Raw genomic sequence first — 19,900 nt, forward strand, 5'->3', positions numbered from 1 at the left:
ATGCCAAGAGTGTGCAAAGCTGTCATCAAGGCAAAGTGTGGCTACTTAGAAGAATCTCAAATATAAATTGCCTTTTTTTACACGTTTTTGATTACTACATGATTCCATATGTGTTATTTCATCATGTTGATGTCTTCATTGTATAAAAATTAAGAAAAACCCTGGAATGAGTAGGTGTGTCCAATCTTTTGACTGGTACTGTATATATATTGACAAGTGCACTTATCGATGTTTCTAGCCTAGGCTACAAATGTGGATTGTTTTGGAGTTATACCGTAAAAAAATCACTGGTCCACATTGTCAGGCAATGGTGAAACGGTTTACGCTCATTCTGGGGCAGCGTGAGACCGTTATGGGCGAGACCGATTAACGGATCTGTACCCGGAAGTGGGTGGTTGAGTTACTGACTGGTTACCACTGCATAGATACTGCCTGCTGGGATGTGGCAGAGAACCGGAGAATCGCCGTTATTGCTAGAAATCTGAGAAACCGAAAATCTGAGGCACAACTAATCACACTTTTGGCCCAATACACGGCGCTGCCGTATAATTACCGAGGCATAAACGGTAGAACACGTCGCCAAAATGATGGAAGAGATACCAGTAGATAGATTTCAGGTTCCGAGCGCTGTCCAGGGAGAGATGCAGCCACTTGTAAGTGGAATGTGTTTTTTCATTGTGGTGATAAATAGGTTAATATATTCTGTTCCTATATTATGCGACTAAGCTAGCCCACTAGGTGTTTTACAACATACATTCTGGCTATAATGGATTGTTGAATTTAGATATTGGCCTGGTGATATTTTGTAGCATTTATTTTTTTATCTCTGATAAAGGTAACACATGTAGCATTGTTCTTGGTAGGCAACCATAAGGTCAGTAAAACATTATGCCTGGCTTTATTGCGATGAGAAGCGAATTTAGAGAAGACCTCAATCAATAGACTATCCGTTTTTTAAGAGATTGAGATGGCGAGCTGTCATCGGTGATGCCTGGCGAAAAAAAACATCCCTACACGTTCGCAGAAGCACATCCGCTCTGGGGACAAGCATAGGCCTATGAGGCAAAGGCCAGCTTTAACACGGGCACTGCAAAAATCCTAAGTAGTTGATTGGAATGCATGTGACCGATTACGTTATTATTGAATTGTAGGCTCTTACTGAACATTGCAAAGCAATCGGGTAGCCTATCAGAGCAACTAAGGCCTAGCTGATGTTCGATTTCTTCATCATGCAGAGACTGCGAGGAGCAGTATCCTCCACGACATCATATTTGGTGTTTAACTCTGAATCAAACCCACTGGTTCGCATAAGATGTTGTTAGGCATATAGTGATTTGTCTCGTCAGTAGGCCATCTTTGTTTGCTTACAGAGTTCGTTTCCCAGGGCCCTGGGGTACAGTTGAACCTATCTGCAATAGAATACTGAGATTTCCACGGTGGTGTAGCTTTTGGGAGCTTTGAGTGAAATGTGCATCATAGGAGTCGATGAATGGACTGTGTGCAATGAAGATGTGACTGCCTGACAACCTTTGGTGTGTGTGAATGAGAGACAGAATTGTATTAGGCTTGTATTTACTAGCCATGAATTTACTAGCCATTTACGAGCCATGTCATGAACATCCCAGATGATATGTATGGGAGTCCTCTCTCTCTCTCTCTCTCTCTCTCTCTCTCTCTCTCTCTAGGACCCTGCATCATCCACAGCTTCTTCCGAAGCAGACTCAGACACGAGGGAGGAGGAGCCAGTCACTATGAACTACAAGCCCTCTCCTCTGCAGATGAAGATAGGTGAGTGTAAGAAGGCTGAGCCGAACCCACTGCCTGCTTCTGTTTATTTCAGCACCTTGGACAGGGGTCACATGACTGTAGAGCAATACAAAGATGTGGGTAGCAATACAAAGGCTAGGTGTACTGGAGTTAAGGCTCAATCATTCCCCAAAACCATATTACCAAAATTAAAGGCATAAATATAAACACATTGACACATATCATTGTGATGTTCAGTATGTAAAATCATTGAATGAATTAAGAGTAGAAAGGAGCATTTTAGGTAGGAAATTTAGCAATTTTGTAATAAGACATGTCTTTGATGACCAACCGATCCTCATGATATCCTTTCAACAAATATGTTCCCATAACATTTGTGAAGAGGGGGGGGACTATTTTTTTGAAAGCCCTGGTCCCAAAGATATCCGCCCCAAGCCTCAGAAGGTCTGATATATCAAAACCTCAAGCTAGCCCACAGCAGCCATGAGCCTGACATCTGTACACTGTTTTCCTCCTCGTCTGTGCGTGATGCAACATTTAAGATTGTTAAAAATTTATTTGAGTAAAAACCTTCCCCACAAGTGGAACACATCACCCACAGATTTGGATACTGGGTCGTTCCACCAATTCATTGCATTTTTAGAAGTGTAACTCTCAAGAGTTTAAATAAAAAATGGCTGTAGTAAGTGCCTATTAAGTGCCAAATAAAGTAACACGGTTGACCATAACACGGTTGAACATTTCATCTTAAATCAGCCATGAATTCCCTTGTGATAGGGGGAATGGAAGCTTGTTGTGTGCAACAGGGAGTGACAATTGAATGCAAGCATCACCATTTTTTTTCTTTTCTAGCCCGTCTATCTCACGTTTCATGTTTGTATTGTCACGTACACAGGTACAGTGAAATGCCTTTCTTGCGAGCTCTTTCCCAACAATTCAGTAATCAATATCAGTAGTACTATATAAAAAAAGTAAAGTAGAACAAAAACACACAAGAAATATAAATAAGAAGAACATGAGAAAGTAAGTAAGTTATATACAGGGCAATGGTGGAAAAAGTACCCAATTGTCATACTTGAGTAAAAGTAAAGATACCTTAATAGAAAATGACTCAAGTAAAAGTGAGTCACCCAGTAAATTACTACTTGAGTAAAAGTCTAAAACTATTTGGTTTTAAATATACATAATTATCAAAAGTAAACATTATTGCTAAAATATACTAACTGTAAGTATCGAAAGTAAAAGTATAAATAATTTCAAATTCCTTATTTTAAGCAAACCAGACAACATAATTTTCTTGTTTATAAAATGTACAGATAGCCAGGAGCACACAACATTCAGACATAATTTACAAAATAAGCATTGTGTTTAGTGAGTCTGCCAGATCAGAGGCAGTAGGGGTGACTAGGGATGTTCTCTTGATAAGTGTGTGAATTGGACCATTTTCCTGTGCTGCTAAGCATTCAAAATGTACCGAGTACTTTTGGGTGTCAGGGAAAATGTATGAAGTAAAAAGTACATTATTTTCTTTAGGAATGTAGTGAAGTAAAAATCAAAGTAAAAGTTGTCAAAAATATAATTAGTAAAGTAAAGTACAAACACCCCAAAAAAACGAATTAAGTAGTACTTTAAAGTATTTTGACTTAAGTACTTTACACCACTGATACAGGGTCAGTTCAAAGGTCAGTGCCAATACCATATTTACAATGGGCAGGGATCCTGGAGGTGTTAGGGTAGATATGTATAGGGTTAATGTGACTAGGCATCAGGATATATGATAAACAGAGTAGTAGCAGTGTATATGATGATTGTATGAGTGTGTGTGTGTGTTGAGTCAGTATGAATTTGTGTTATTTGTGTGTGAGCAAATTAAGTATGTGTGTGTGTGTGTGTGTGTGTGTGTGTGTGTGTGTGTGTGTGTGTGTGTGTGTGTGTGTGTGTGTGTGTGTGTGTGTGTGTGTGCGTGTGTGTAGAGTCCTGCGAGTCTGTATACAGTCATTGCAACATAAAAAATAGAACAGTCAATACAGATAGTCCGTGTAGCCATTTTTGTAGCTATGTAGCAGTATTATGGCTTGGGGATAGAAGATGTTCAGGAGGCTGTTGGTGTCAGACTTGTTGCTCCGGTACTGCTTGCCATGCGGAAGCAGAGAAAACCGTCTATAGCTTGGGTGGCTGGAGACATCAACATTTTTTGGGCCTTCCATTCACACCTCCTGATATACACTACATGATCAAAAGTATGTGGAAACACCTTCAAATGAGTGGATTCGGCTATTTCAGCCACACGCATTGCTGACAGGTGTATAAAATCGAGCACACAGCCATGCAATCTCCATAGACAAACATTGACAGTAGAATTGCCTTACGAAAGAGCTCAGTGACATACAACCTGGCACCGTCATAGGATTCCACCTTACCAACGAGTCAGTTTGTCAAATATCTGCCCTGCTAGATCTATCCCTGTCAACTGTAAGTGCTGTCATTGTGAAGTGGAAATGTCTAGGAGCAACATGGCTTAGGCGCAAAGTGGTAGACCACACAAGCTCAGAGAACGGAACCGCAAAGTGCTGAAGCATGTAGCGTGTAAAAAAACGTCTGTCCTTGGTTGCAACATCAATACTGAGTTCCAAACTGCCTCTGGAAGCAACGTCAGCACAAGAACTGTTCGTTGGAAGCTTCATGAAGTGGGTTTCCATGGCCGAGCAGCTGCACACATGCCTAAGCTCACCGTGTGCAATACCAAGCGTCTGCTGGAGTGGTGTAGACCTTGCCGCCATTGGACTCTGGAGCAGTGGAAACACGTTCTCTGAAGTGATGAATCACGCTTCACCATCTGGCAGTCTGACATACGAATCTGGGTTTGGTGGATGCCAGGAAAACGCTACCTGCCCCAATGCATATTGTCAGCTGTACAGCTTGGTGGACGACGAATATTGATCTGGGGCTGTTTTTCATGGTTTGGACTAGGCCCTTTAGTTCCAGTGAAGAGAGGTCTTAATACTACAGCATACAATGACATTATAGAAGATTCTGTGCTTCCAACTTTGTGGCAACAGTTTGGGGAAGGCTCTTTCCTGTTTCAGCATGACAATGCCCCTGTGCACAAAGTGAGGTCCATACAGAAATAGTTTGTTGATATCGGTATGGAAGAACTTGACTAGCCATCACAGATCCCTGACCTCAACCCCAACGAACACCTTTGGGATGAATTGGAACGCCGACTGCGAGCCAGGACGAATCGCTCAACATCAGTGCCCGACCTCATTCATGCTCTTGTGGCTGAATGGAAGCAAGTCCCCACAGCAATGTTCTAACATCTACTGGAAAGCCTTCCCAGAAGAGTGGAGGCTGTTATCGCAGCAAAGGAGGGACCAGCTCCATACGAATGCATATGATTTTGGAATAAGATGTTCCACGAGCATGTGTCCACATACATTTGGACATGTAGTGTATGTTAATGTGGGCTATTTTTAGCACTTTTCTGGGATTCTTGATTGTTTGTATTGCTTTCCTGGGAAGCTCATCAGAGACAGACATGACAGTGATATTTAGGTTTGAGTTGATAGTGCACGGTGAGCTGCACATAGTGGGCTTCCTACTAGGGCAAACAGCCTCAGTGCTAACAGTATAACTCAGGTTCATGGGCACATGATTACAGCATACAATAGCTGTAGGATTAACAGAGGCATCTAGGGGGGTTAGAGGGACATCAATCAGGTTATTCACATTATGACTGCCAGTGCCCCCGGGACAATGTACATTTGCAGCATCACTTTGACAACTCAGCGACACAAGGGTAGGGCTTGGGTCACTGATAAGTCATTGTCTCAACGCAGCCTTGAAATGCGTGGACAGGGTCCAGGAGCCAAGATGATTTGGTTGGGCGCTGTTTTTCCTGTAGAGCATCGTCTTTTTTCTGTCCTTCAGTTATAAGGTTAAGATGGCCCTTGCCTGATATATATGACACAGTACTGACTTGAAACCAGATGACCAGTTTAATGGTGTCAGGAAACTGGTCAGCTGAGAGCTGCCATGCCAGGATTTTGTCTGTGACCGTACTGTATACACTGAGTGTACAAAACATGACTTAGACTGACCAGATTAATGCAGGTGAAAGCTAAGATCCCTTATTGATCTCACCTGTTAAATCCACTTCAATCAGTATAGATGAATGGGAGGAGACAGGTTAAAGAAGGATTTTTAAGCCTTGAGACAATTGAGACATGGATTGTGTATGTGTTACATTCAGAGGCTGAATGGGCAAGTACAAAATATTTAAGTGACTTTGAACGAGGCATGGTAGTTGGTGCCAGGCGCACAAGTTTGAGTGTGTCAAGAACTGCAACCCTGCGTGGTTTTTCACGCTCAACAGTTCCCCGTGCGTATCGAAAATGGTCCAGCCAACTTGACACAACTTTGGGAAGCATGTCAACATGGGCCAGAATCTCTGTGGAATGCTTTCGACTCATGTAGAGTCATGCCCCAACAAACTGAGCCTGTTCTTAGCGCGATATTTAATATTAGGAAATGTATTTTTTTGTTCATACTCTAATGTTCTGTGGTGTGCAGAGAAACAGCGCGAGCTGGCCAGGAAGGGATCACTGAAGAATGGCAATGCAGGTAGTCCAGTGAACCAGCAGCCGAAGAAAAACAATGTGATGGCCAGAACACGGTGAGAGCTGACTTTGGTCCTGATTAGGGCCTTCTAGATTTTGGCCCTACATTATTTTTTGTTTTATTTCTCCCTTCACTGGTATCTTGAACCTCTCCTGTTTCTTTCACTCACTCACTCTCTTTTGTTTCCTCCTGGTCTGTTCCACCTCTTCTTCCTTGTGTACTCACTCTCCTGCCCACCTATAACTCTTCCCTCTCTCTTTCACTCTCTCCCTCTCCACAGGCTGGTGGTGCCCAATAAGGGCTACTCCTCCTTAGACCAGAGCCCTGATGAGAAGCCCCTGGTTGCCATAGATACAGACAGGTATGTGACAACATCAATGACTGTCATACACAGAAATGTCCACCATCACCCTTTAGTCTCAGATCTGCCAACATACTGTAGATACAGAATTTAGGTTAAGGGCAGTGTGTGAGGTGAAAATAAATATAAGATCAACAGTGATGACATGAATCTATGCAAATGCAAAACCATACACTTCCATTTATGTTGCAGTGACGATGACTTCGACATGTCCAGATACTCCTCATCGGGATACTCCTCAGCCGAGGTGAGATGTGTGAGGGCCCAGGTATCTATGCACTCTGGGTAACACTACTTAAGCCCGGTAAAGATATAACAGCCATCATAAGGAGAGGCAAGACAAAACTAACCAGTTTTAGAATTTTGTGTAGGACAGCTGACTAAAGACAGCTGCATTCAAATAAAACATTTCGAGACACGCTGTTGAGACCGTTTCCATGGTGATGGTACCTCTACAGTGACATAATACAACTTTGAAACAAAGTTGCCACTGGTTGTAGCAAGGTGTTGTAGCAAACGAGCACCAGAAATAGGGCACACATTCTGCTGGGCTAGCTAGCTAACTGCAGCAAAATACAGTCAGATCCAATATTATTGGCACCCTTGATAAAGATGAGCAAAGAAATATACAAATACTGAGCAATATTGTATGCAAATAGTACAATTGTATTCATTCATACTAATACAATTGCTCAGAGAAAGAGATTTTGTTTAACAAGTAATAAAACAAATCTCTAAAAGAAAGGGTTAAATTATTTGCACCCCTGTTTTCAATAATCTAGCACCCTTGGCACTGAGCCTATTTCTAAAATGTTATATGAGATTGGAGAACACTTCGGGAGGGATCTTAAACTATTCCTCCATACAGACTCTTTCCAGATCCTAGATATCCTTCGTCTGCACTTATGGACTCACCTCTTCAAATAAACCACAGGTTTTTAATGGGGTTCAGTCCAGAGACTTAGATGGCCATTGCCATTAATTGATTTTGTCATCAATTAAACAATTTCTTTGTGGATTTTGATGTGTGTTTAGGGTTATCAGTCTTTCCAAAGAGCTTTATTTTCAAGTCATCTGACCAGAGCACCGCCTTGAGTTTGCTAAATGGCATCTGTACTTGAATTGGAACCAGTGCTATGGTCAGATGACATGAAAATAGAGTTCTCTGGCCATGAATACCAGTGGTGGGTTTGGCGTCGAAAAACAGATGCATATGCAGAAAATAACCTCATGCCTACTGTAAAATATGGTGGAGATCTTTGATGTTATGGGGATATTTCGCTTCCACTGGTCCTGGGGCCCTTGTTAAAGTCAACGCCATCATGAACTTTACCAAGTATCTGAACATTTTAGGCAAAAACCTGGTTTCCTCTGCCAGGAGGCTGAAACTCGGCCACAAGTGGATTTTACAGCAACCCCAAGCACACATCAAAATCAACAAAGAAATGGTTAATTTACCCCCCCAAAAAAATAACATTTTGCAATGGCCATCTCAGTCTCCGAAGATGAACCCCAGTGAAAACCAGTGGTCTAAATGGCAGTCCATATACACAGACGAAGGATATCAAGGATCTTGAAAGATTCTGCATGGACGAATGGTCTAAGATCCCTCCCAGTGTGTTCTCCAATCTCATAAAACATTCTAGAAAAAAATAAAGGAGAGGGTGCTGGAGTATTATTCCAACCCCTGTCTTTTTGAGATTTATTAAACAAAATGCATTTCTCTGAGCAATTGTTAGTATATTAGTATGAAATACTCTAATTTTCAGCATACAATATAGCTCAATATTTGTATTATTGTAACGGTTGTCTTCCTCTGACGAGGAGGAGTAATAAGGATCGGAAGACCAATGCGCAGCGTGGTACATCTTCATGCTCTTTATTAAAACAAGCGAACACTGAAACCAAACAATAAACGACACGTGAAAATAATCACCCACAACTCAAAAGTGAAACCAGGCTACCGAAGTATGGTTCTCAAACAGGGACAATGATTGACAGCTGCCTCTGATTGAGAACCACACCAGGCCAAACACAGAAATCCCAAAACATAGAAAAAGGAACATAGACAACCCACCCAACTCACTCCCTGACCATACTAAAACAAAAGACATAACAAAAGAACTAAGGTCAGAACGTGACAATTATTTAATTTATGCAATCTTTGCTAATCTTTGTGAATAATTTTGGATCTTACTGTCGCTAGGTCTGCTTGCCTAGTGAGCTAAATGCTGGACTAAACACAGAACTTCTGCGTACTGTTCTCTGATTTTCTAAACGGACACGTCTCTTTTCAAATCTTTAGGCGGCATGAGACGTTCTGAAACTAGACTGTTTGATCAAGCAAACTTTGTTCTCAAACTGCATTAACCCATCTTGTCTCGTCTCGGCCATTGTATCTGTAATGGGCTGTACAGTCATGCCAAGCCATTGCCACTCACTCCCCAACACACTCACAATCTCAAGGTTCTTTCCCTTCACAAACCTAATTACAGTAAATGCAGATTACTGTTGGATAGAAATTCAGGCTACCTATATTCATTATCCAAATATCAAACCAACACCACAACTGACTCATTCTCCAAGCCACTTACAGTCATTATTTTAGCCTTATGTCTTTATCATGAAACCATTTAGCGATTGTACCAAGACAATTTCCTGGTTTCCTGATATGATCACTGAAGTAAGTAAACTCTAGTAACTCTTTTGAATCTATGATAAGTCATAGTGTTCATTGATTTCCCTGTGTAACAACATGACGAGCCTTAGTTACATGATGGGTACTCCTCGAAGACTACTAGCCAGCCTTTTTAAGTCTATGGTAACATTTCTTCAGCCTCAGTAATGTTATTGACAGACCCCTACAACCCCTAGTAATGTGACTGACCATCCAATACAACCCCTAGTAACATGCCTGACCATCCAATACACCCCCTAGTAACGTGACTGACAATCACCTACACCCCTTAGCAGGGTTGGGATTATTTGTATGTAAAAGTAATACTTTACATATTCCTTGTTACTTTACAATATTTCAGTGTGTGGAAAGTAAAGTGTTATATTACTAGCTATATTATTTTGCGTTACTTTCATGAAAAAAATCTCAATGTTTGTTTTACTGTCAGAGGGAGCAAGGCGAGCCATGCGCGCTCTACCAAGGATTGGTCACTTACTAATTCAGGTTTGATCACTCCTGTAGTTTCTCCTTTCATCTGTGGTGCAGATTTCCTGTGATAGTCTACAAGTGCTGCGCTATCTATGGGGTGTTTGATTAGCCATATTCTGTATACTGTAAGCCAAACATCTGTACAGATTTCCTATCTTTTCATTAAAAATCTTTCTCTCGAGCTGCCAGTTCTGGTTATAGATCGCTCGTACACGGACCCATAGAGATGTATAGAGTGCACACTTGCCACTAGACGGGAGAGCCCTCCCTGGGCTTTGCTACTGTATCACAGAAGCGACAATGGCAAAGATCAGCGGTGCGCCCTCTGTACATTTCTATGGACAGCACAGCCTTTCTCCACTCGCTCGAGAACTAGATGAGGAAACAAGTTGAGATTCCATAATGGAAACACGCGCCCGGTAGAGATATGATTCTGAAAGTAACGCACACGTTGTTTGACAAAGTAACTGTAATAATATTACCCAATTTGAAAAAGTAACACTCTACTATACTCCGTTAATCATAAAAGTAATCTGGTTACATAACGCATTAATTTTGTAAACGTGTTACCTCTAACACTGCCCCTTAGTAACATGACTGACCATCACCTACAGCCCCTAGTAACATGCCTGACCATCCCCTACACCCCTAGTAAGATGACTGACCATCCCCTACATCCCCTAGGAACATGACTAACCATCCCCTACAGTCCCTAGGAACATGACTAACCATCCCCTACAGCCCCTAGGAACATGACTAACCATCCCCTACAGCCCCTAGTAACATGGCTGACAATCTCCTACACCTTTAGTAACATGGCTGACAATCCCCTACAGCCCTAGTAACATGGCTGACCATCTCCTACACATTTACATTTACCTTTAGTAACATGGCTAACAATCCCCTACACCCCTTGTAACATGGCTGACAATCTCCTACACCTTTAGTAACATGGCTGTCAATCACTTACAGCCCCTAGTAACATGGCTGTCAATCCCCTACAGCCCCTTGTAACATGGCTGACAATCTCCTACACCTTTAGTAACATGGCTGACAATCCCCTACACCACTAGTAACATGGCTGTCAATCCCCTACAGCCCCTTGTAACATGGCTGACAATCTCCTACACCTTTAGTAACATGGCTAACAATCCCCTACACCCCTTGTAACATGGCTGACAATCTCCTACACCTTTAGTAACATGGCTGACAATCCCCTACAGCCCTAGTAACATGGCTGACCATCTCCTACACCTTTAGTAACATGGCTAACAATCCCCTACACCCCTTGTAACATGGCTGACAATCTCCTACACCTTTAGTAACATGGCTGTCAATCACCTACAGCCCCTAGTAACATGGCTGTCAATCCCCTACAGCCCCTTGTAACATGGCTGACAATCTCCTACACCTTTAGTAACATGGCTGACAATCCCCTACACCACTAGTAACATGGCTGTCAATCCCCTACAGCCCCTTGTAACATGGCTGACAATCTCCTACACCTTTAGTAACATGGCTAACAATCCCCTACACCCCTTGTAACATGGCTGACTATCTCCTACACCTTTAGTAACATGGCTGACCATCCCCTACACCCCTAGTAACATGGCTGACAATCCCCTACAGCCCCTAGTAACATGGCTGACAATCCCCTACAGCCCCTAGTAACATGGCTGACAATCCCCTACAGCCCCTAGTAACATGGCTGACAATCTTCTACACCTCTAGTAACATGGCTGACAATCCCCTACACCCCTAGTAACATGGCTGTCAATCCCCTACACCCCTAGTAACATGGCTGACAATCCTCTACACCCCTAGTAACATGGCTGACAACCCCCTACACCCCTAGTAACATGGCTGACAATCCCCTACACCCCTAGTAACATGGCTGACAATCCTCTACACCCCTAGTAACATGGCTGACAACCCCCTACACCCCTAGTAACATGGCTGACAACCCCCTACACCCCTAGTAACATGGCTGACAATCCCCTACACCCCTAGTAACATGGCTGACAATCCTCTACACCCCTAGTAACATGGCTGACAACCCCCTACACCCCTAGTAACATGGCTGACAACCCCCTACACCCCTAGTAACATGGCTGACCATCCCCTACACCCCTAGTAACATGGCTGACAACCCCCTACACCCCTAGTAACATGGCTGACAACCCCCTACACCCCTAGTAACATGGCTGACAACCCCCTACACCCCTAGTAACATGGCTGACAACCCCCTACACCCCTAGTAACATGGCTGACAATCCCCTACAGCCCCTAGTAACATGGCTGACAATCCCCTACAGCCCCTAGTAACATGGCTGACAATCCCCTACAGCCCCTAGTAACATGGCTGACAACCCCCTACACCCCTAGTAACATGGCTGACAATCCCCTACAGCCCCTAGTAACATGGCTGACAATCCCCTACAGCCCCTAGTAACATGGCTGACAACCCCCTACAGCCCCTAGTAACATGGCTGACAACCCCCTACACCCCTAGTAACATGGCTGACAATCCCCTACAGCCCCTAGTAACATGGCTGACAACCCCCTACAGCCCCTAGTAACATGGCTGACAACCCCCTACACCCCTAGTAACATGGCTGACAATCCCCTACAGCCCCTAGTAACATGGCTGACAATCCCCTACACCCCTAGTAACATGGCTGACAACCCCTACACCCCTAGTAACATGGCTGACAACCCCTACACCCCTAGTAACATGGCTGACAACCCCCTACACCCCTAGTAACATGGCTGACAATCCCCTACACCCCTAGTAACATGGCTGACAACCCCCTACACCCCTAGTAACATGGCTGACAACCCCCTACACCCCTAGTAACAAGGCTGACAATCCCCTACATCCCCTAGTAACATGGCTGACAACCCCTACACCCCTAGTAACATGGCTGACAAACCCCTACACCCCTAGTAACATGGCTGACAATCCCCTACAGCCCCTAGTAACATGGCTGACAATCCCCTACACCCCTAGTAACATGGCTGACAACCCCCTACACCCCTAGTAACATGGCTGACAACCCCTACACCCCTAGTAACATGGCTGACAACCCCCTACACCCCTAGTAACATGGCTGACAATCCCCTACACCCCTAGTAACATGGCTGACAACCCCTACACCCCTAGTAACATGGCTGACAACCCCCTACACCCCTAGTAACATGGCTGACAATCCCCTACACCCCTAGTAACATGGCTGACAACCCCTACACCCCTAGTAACATGGCTGACAACCCCCTACACCCCTAGTAACATGGCTGACAATCCCCTACACCCCTAGTAACATGGCTGACAACCCCCTACACCCCTAGTAACATGGCTGACAACCCCCTACACCCCTAGTAACATGGCTGACAATCCCCTACACCCCTAGTAACATGGCTGACAACCCCCTACACCCCTAGTAACATGGCTGACAATCCCCTACACCCCTAGTAACATGGCTGACAACCCCTACACCCCTAGTAACATGGCTGACAACCCCCTACACCCCTAGTAACATGGCTGACAACCCCTACACCCCTAGTAACATGGCTGACAATCCCCTACACCCCTAGTAACATGGCTGACAATCCCCTACACCCCTAGTAACATGGCTGACAACCCCCTACACCTCTAGTAACATGGCTGACAATCCCCTACAGCCCCTAGTAACATGGCTGACAACCCCCTACACCTCTAGTAACATGGCTGACAATCCCCTACACCCCTAGTAACATGGCTGACAACCCCCTACACCCCTAGTAACATGGCTGACAACCCCCTACACCTCTAGTAACATGGCTGACAATCCCCTACACCCCTAGTAACATGGCTGACAACCCCCTACACCCCTAGTAACATGGCTGACAATCCCCTACACCCCTAGTAACATGGCTGACAATCCCCTACAGCCCCTAGTAACATGGCTGACAACCCCCTACACCCCTAGTAACATGGCTGACAACCCCTACACCCCTAGTAACATGGCTGACAATCCCCTACACCCCTAGTAACATGGCTGACAATCCCCTACACCCCTAGTAACATGGCTGACAACCCCCTACACCCCTAGTAACATGGCTGACAACCCCCTACACCCCTAGTAACATGGCTGACAATCCCCTACACCCCTAGTAACATGGCTGACAATCCCCTACACCCCTAGTAACATGGCTGACAACCCCCTACACCTCTAGTAACATGGCTGACAATCCCCTACAGCCCCTAGTAACATGGCTGACAACCCCCTACACCTCTAGTAACATGGCTGACAATCCCCTACACCCCTAGTAACATGGCTGACAACCCCTACACCCCTAGTAACATGGCTGACAACCCCTACACCTCTAGTAACATGGCTGACAATCCCCTACACCCCTAGTAACATGGCTGACAACCCCCTACACCCCTAGTAACATGGCTGACAATCCCCTACACCCCTAGTAACATGGCTGACAATCCCCTACAGCCCCTAGTAACATGGCTGACAACCCCCTACACCCCTAGTAACATGGCTGACAACCCCCTACACCCCTAGTAACATGGCTGACAATCCCCTACACCCCTAGTAACATGGCTGACAATCCCCTACACCCCTAGTAACATGGCTGACAACCCCCTACACCCCTAGTAACATGGCTGACAACCCCTACAGCCCCTAGTAACATGGCTGACCATCCCCTACACCCCTAGTAACATGGCTGACAACCCCCTACACCTCTAGTAACATGGCTGACAATCCCCTACAGCCCCTAGTAACATGGCTGACAATCCCCTACAGCCCCTAGTAACATGGCTGACAACCCCCTACACCTCTAGTAACATGGCTGACAATCCCCTACAGCCCCTAGTAACATGGCTGACAATCCCCTACAGCCCCTAGTAACATGGCTGACAATCCCCTACAGCCCCTAGTAACATGGCTGACAATCCCCTACAGCCCCTAGTAACATGGCTGACAACCCCCTACACCTCTAGTAACATGGCTGACAATCCCCTACAGCCCCTAGTAACATGGCTGACAACCCCCTACACCTCTAGTAACATGGCTGACAATCCCCTACAGCCCCTAGTAACATGGCTGACAATCCCCTACACCCCTAGTAACATGTCCGTTATCTCCACCCTCGCAGCAAATCAACCAGGACCTGAATATCCAGCTGTTGAAGGATGGTTACCGGCTGGACGAGATCCCTGACGACGAGGACCTGGATCTGATCCCGCCCAAATCTGTCAACCCCACCTGCATGTGCTGCCAAGCCACTTCCTCCACCGCATGTCAAATCCAGTAGCTCACGCATGCGCAATATGTTCACTCTGTCACTAGAGCAGCGACAGAGAGAATTGACAGAACATGATAATTATATGACAACAAATAATTAAGACGAGGAGAATTAAGAGAAAAATACACCAACATTTTCAAATAGGACTAACAGTGATTACTTCCTCCTATGGTAGGACATGCACTTCTGTTTGTGTTTGAGGCCTCTCAGATGCCTCCTCCGGGCCAACATTGTGTTATACAAGTGAAAATGATTGCAAAATCATGTTCATGTCCCTAAGAATAAGACATATTATTGTAACTGCTGCTGATCAAAGCTGCTCTGCTTACTTGACTTCAAGGTCATATTTATTGCGTTTTATTCAGTATCTTTTAATGGTCATGGACTTTTTATTTGAAGGATCTGTATGATTGTACATGCTGGGGTGTTTTTTGAAGATTCATATCTGGTTATGTGTATCTGGTATCTGTAATTTGGTACTGAAAGCAGGCTTGTGTAGCACCGGCCTGGTCAATACACTCATTCAGTCTACATTCTTGCCCTCTTTCTTATTTTTTTTTATTGGTTTGAGGTATTTATGGTTTTGGTTTTTAGGGATGAATGTATTGCAAAGGGATGACATGCATGATGAGCACCTACTGTAAATGGATTGGGAGATCTTACTGCTGCACACTGCTATTTTGTCCATTCTTCATTGATTTATCACTTTTGAATGTATAATTCTTGCACATTTGAATTTGTTTGGGTTCTAAGGTGATATGCGTACATATGTCCCTAATCTGCGATGATCCTTATTCAAGAGGAAGATATAGAATTCATACTTTGCTCACCTATCATTGGATTCATTCTAGAACACAACGATTTCACAGCTAGATTACTATATTCACCCCCATATAGGCCACAGGGAACAAGTGTTTGTGTAATAAAAGCATACGCTGACATTCAATATCTTTTTGGATACAGCCTGTTATGACATCCTACTATGTCCCCCCCACAGTGTGTCTAACTAACAACTCCCCAATTACATCCTGCTAACAAGTCTTGATTGGCACAATCATTCTAAATAATGTCAAAGGAGAACACACATGCATCATCAACTAAATGAGTGGGGTGCAATTTATTTCACTCGCATGGTACTGGCGTGGTACTGGCGTGATACTCGCGTGGTACTCGCGTGGTACTCGCGTGGTTGATTGGAACGTGATCTAGTGATCATACGTATCATTAACTTTGAGCACTAATTCCTCACTATCACCCTCACTCAAACACCCTTCAGAGTTGATTTGTGATTAGAGTATGCTTGAAGTACAGAACATTCAAACAAAATGTCTACATTTATCGCCAGTCTCATGACTTAACGTATTTCAAAGAGATTTGCAATATATGAAGGTATGCATTTTAAAAAAAGATGATTATGTTCTCATGTGGACACTTCCATTCTAGTATTTAACAGTGTTATTGTTATGTGTAGTGTATGATATCAATAAACACAAAGCCATCTGAACCTGCGTAGAGTGTCTCTAATATCCACAGTTCTGGACATAAAAAAAGTTCCTTTTCCAAATTGCTTTGCTACATCCAGCTATTGTTAATATGACAAAAACGTGCAGGGTGACAGCAAGTACTAAGTACAGCTGTGGGGCTTGGCATGCACTCTGTTAATCATATGGGTAGGGTAAGTGTACGGTAATTGCATTACATAGATCACATAGATGTACAAAGTTCATTGTTTTAATGTTAAAGGTCTGACAATTAATTACACAGGTATTTCCTGGAAGAAGGAGTATCATAGGTTATCCACAGATGCACGTTGAAAATGACAGCGTCAGACTTTCAGACGATTAAAACAACTTCAAAACTTCAATAATGCTGATGCAGAAATGCAAGCTGAAAGGCACAGATTATTACACAAACCCCTGTGCAAAAAAACAAAATGAATGTACAAAGTTTAAAAAATGTTGAGAAATGTATTTGTTTGTTAATTTCGCAGTACTGCAAATGTTGTAGTATTAATCTAAGATGCAACAGAACTTCACATTGTATTTAGATATTTTAACAGTTGGCAATTTGACACCAATCTCAGTTTGATGAGTATGCCATAAATGAATACCCATTTAACTGCACTGCTTTGTGGTAGCCTATAACAAGGTATAACATAACTATAATTTAGGCAATTTATTATCAACTACTAGCACAAACATGACTGCCACGGTGATTTATACTATTACATTATGAGGCACTTTTCTACACAAGGCCTCTCATTGTCTGGCAGTGTAAAAACATTGTCCAAATAAACAAACATTTCAGTGACAATATTGCTCACACCACCAGGGGTCACTACAGACCAGTACAAAGTTATTACTAAACAGAAAACATACAGTCGTGTTCAGTAGGGCACTGGGCACACAGTTTACATTTACATTTAAGTCATTTAGCAGAACAGTTGCAAAACATTTTTATAAACATTTAACAGAAAGTAAAGTAACTAGCCTACACTCAGAAAAAAAGGTTTCAAAGGGTTATTTAGCTGTCCCCATAGGAGAACCCTTTTTGGTTCCAGGTAGAAATAACCCTTTTGGGTTCCATGTAGAACCCTCTGTGGGAAGGGTTCTAAATGGAACTGAAAAGGGTTCTACCTGGAACCAAAAATAGTTATTCAAAGGGTTCTCCTATGGAGACAGCTGAACAACCCCTTTTAGGTTCAAGATAGGACCTTTTTTCTAAGAGAACTCCACCTACCTGTAGTGTATTTTGTTGTGTGTTTGTTTGTGCTTGCGCATGCGTGTGTCTCACATACCAGTTGGACTCTGGTCTCCAGAGTCGGAGAGGGAGGCAAAGGAGCGTCATTTTCTGACCGTTGGGCCCTGAAGCATGATGGAGTGGAAGCCTGCGTGGGGGAGTGCATGTTTGTCACATAGCAGGCAGGTGAAGCACTTCTACCCCAGTATGTGTGTAGTAGTGGCACGTCAACTCATCTGAATGCGAAAATCTCAGCCTGACCAGGTACAATGGAATGGCCTCTCGCCTGGAGACCATAGCCACCAAGAGACAAAGAGGGAATAATTGGAGTCATTCTCAGGAGTTCTCAATGACAGTATGACAAAGGCAAAAAAATCATAACAAATCAAATTAGCCAACATTGCATTCCAAAGGTGTGCAATTGAGTCGAAATGTCGGTTTTGAGACCACTTATTTATTGGAACTACAGATCGGTAATTGGAGGTGTAATACTTAATAACTTACTATAAGCACATAAGAGCTTTTAAAATATTGCAATTTGCCTGACGGTTTTGGTATCCGCTTGTCATGATCCATTACACCTCATGATGGCACAAAAGCTTAATTGAAAGGGACTTTTCTTTCTTTAAACATGTACAGTAGTTTGGACACACCTACCCATTCAAGGGGTTTTCTTTACTTTTACTATTTTCTACATTGTAGAATAATATTGAAGACATCAAAACTATGAAACAGATATGGAATCATGTTGTAACCAAAAAAGTGTTAAACATATCAAAATATATGTTAGATTTTAGATTATTCAAAGTAGCCACCCTTTGCCTTAATGACAGATTTGCACTTCTTGGCATTCTCTCAACCGGCTTCACCTGGAATGCTTTTCCAGCAGTCTTGAAGGAGTTTCTACATATGCTAAGCATTTGTTGGCTGCTTTTCCTTAACTCTGCAGTCCGACTCATTCCAAACCATCTCAATTGGGTTGAGGTTGAGTGATTGTGGAGGCCAGGTCATCTGATGCAGCACCCCATCACTCTCCTTGGTCAAATAGCCCTTACACAGCCTGGAAGTGTGTTGGGTCATTGTGCTGTTGAATAACAAATGATAGTCCCACTAAGCGCAAACCAGAAGGGATGGCGTATCGCTGCAGAATGCTGTGGGTGCCATGCTGGTTAAGTGTGCCTTGAACTCTAAATAAATCAGTGATAATGTCACCAGCAAAGCACCCCCACACCATCACACCTCCTCCTCCATGCTTCATGTTGGGAACCACACATACGGAGATCATCCATTCACCTACTCTGCGTCTCACAAAGACACGGCGGGTGGAACCAAGAACCAAAAATCTCAAATTTGAACTCATCAGACTGTATAATGTCCATTGTTCGCGTTTCTTGGCCTAAGCAAGTCTCTTGTTCTTATTGGTGTCGTTTAGTAGTGATCTTGCGCTCTAACCACTAGGCTACTTGCTGCCCCAAAGATTGACCGACCTTCATGTCTTAAAGTAATGGACTGTTGTTTCTCTTTGCTTATTTGAGCTGTTCTTGCCATAATGTGGACTTCGGCTTTACCAAATAGGGCTATCATCTGTATACCACCCCTACCTTGTCACAACATAACTGATTGGCTCAAGCGCAATAAGAAGGAAAGAAAGTTAAAATTCCACAAATTAACATTTAACAAGGCATGATGATTTCATACGTTTTACTTCAGTTTTTATGTCGACAATGTAGAAAATAGTAAAAATATAAAGAAAAACCCTGGAATGAGTAGGTGTGTCCAAACTTTTGACTTGTGAAAGAATCCTAAAGTCAAACATTTTTGAATTACCCACAATCCTCTACAATGTGAGGCATATGGTAAGACATGAAATACACGATGATTAAAATCAAAGATTTCCAATTCCTTCAATCACTCAATTTGCTCTCTCTTGTTATCCTCGTGAAAGA

The 19,900-nt window shown here is 43.4% G+C and overlaps 1 protein-coding gene across 1 annotated transcript; it reads left to right on the forward strand.

Annotated features, from left to right (window-relative positions):
* Positions 1-374: 374 nt before the first annotated feature.
* Positions 375-16,719, forward strand: LOC135514302 (protein FAM219A-like). Its single transcript, XM_064937688.1, has 6 exons — positions 375-653; positions 1,686-1,788; positions 6,340-6,442; positions 6,668-6,748; positions 6,941-6,995; positions 15,066-16,719. The coding sequence occupies exons 1-6, from the start codon at positions 585-587 to the stop codon at positions 15,222-15,224; spliced, it is 570 nt and encodes a 189-aa protein (XP_064793760.1). The 5' UTR covers positions 375-584; the 3' UTR covers positions 15,225-16,719.
* Positions 16,720-19,900: the final 3,181 nt, after the last annotated feature.

The sequence above is a fragment of the Oncorhynchus masou genome, chromosome 25 (assembly GCF_036934945.1).
Source record: "Oncorhynchus masou masou isolate Uvic2021 chromosome 25, UVic_Omas_1.1, whole genome shotgun sequence".
NCBI lineage: Eukaryota > Metazoa > Chordata > Actinopteri > Salmoniformes > Salmonidae > Oncorhynchus > Oncorhynchus masou.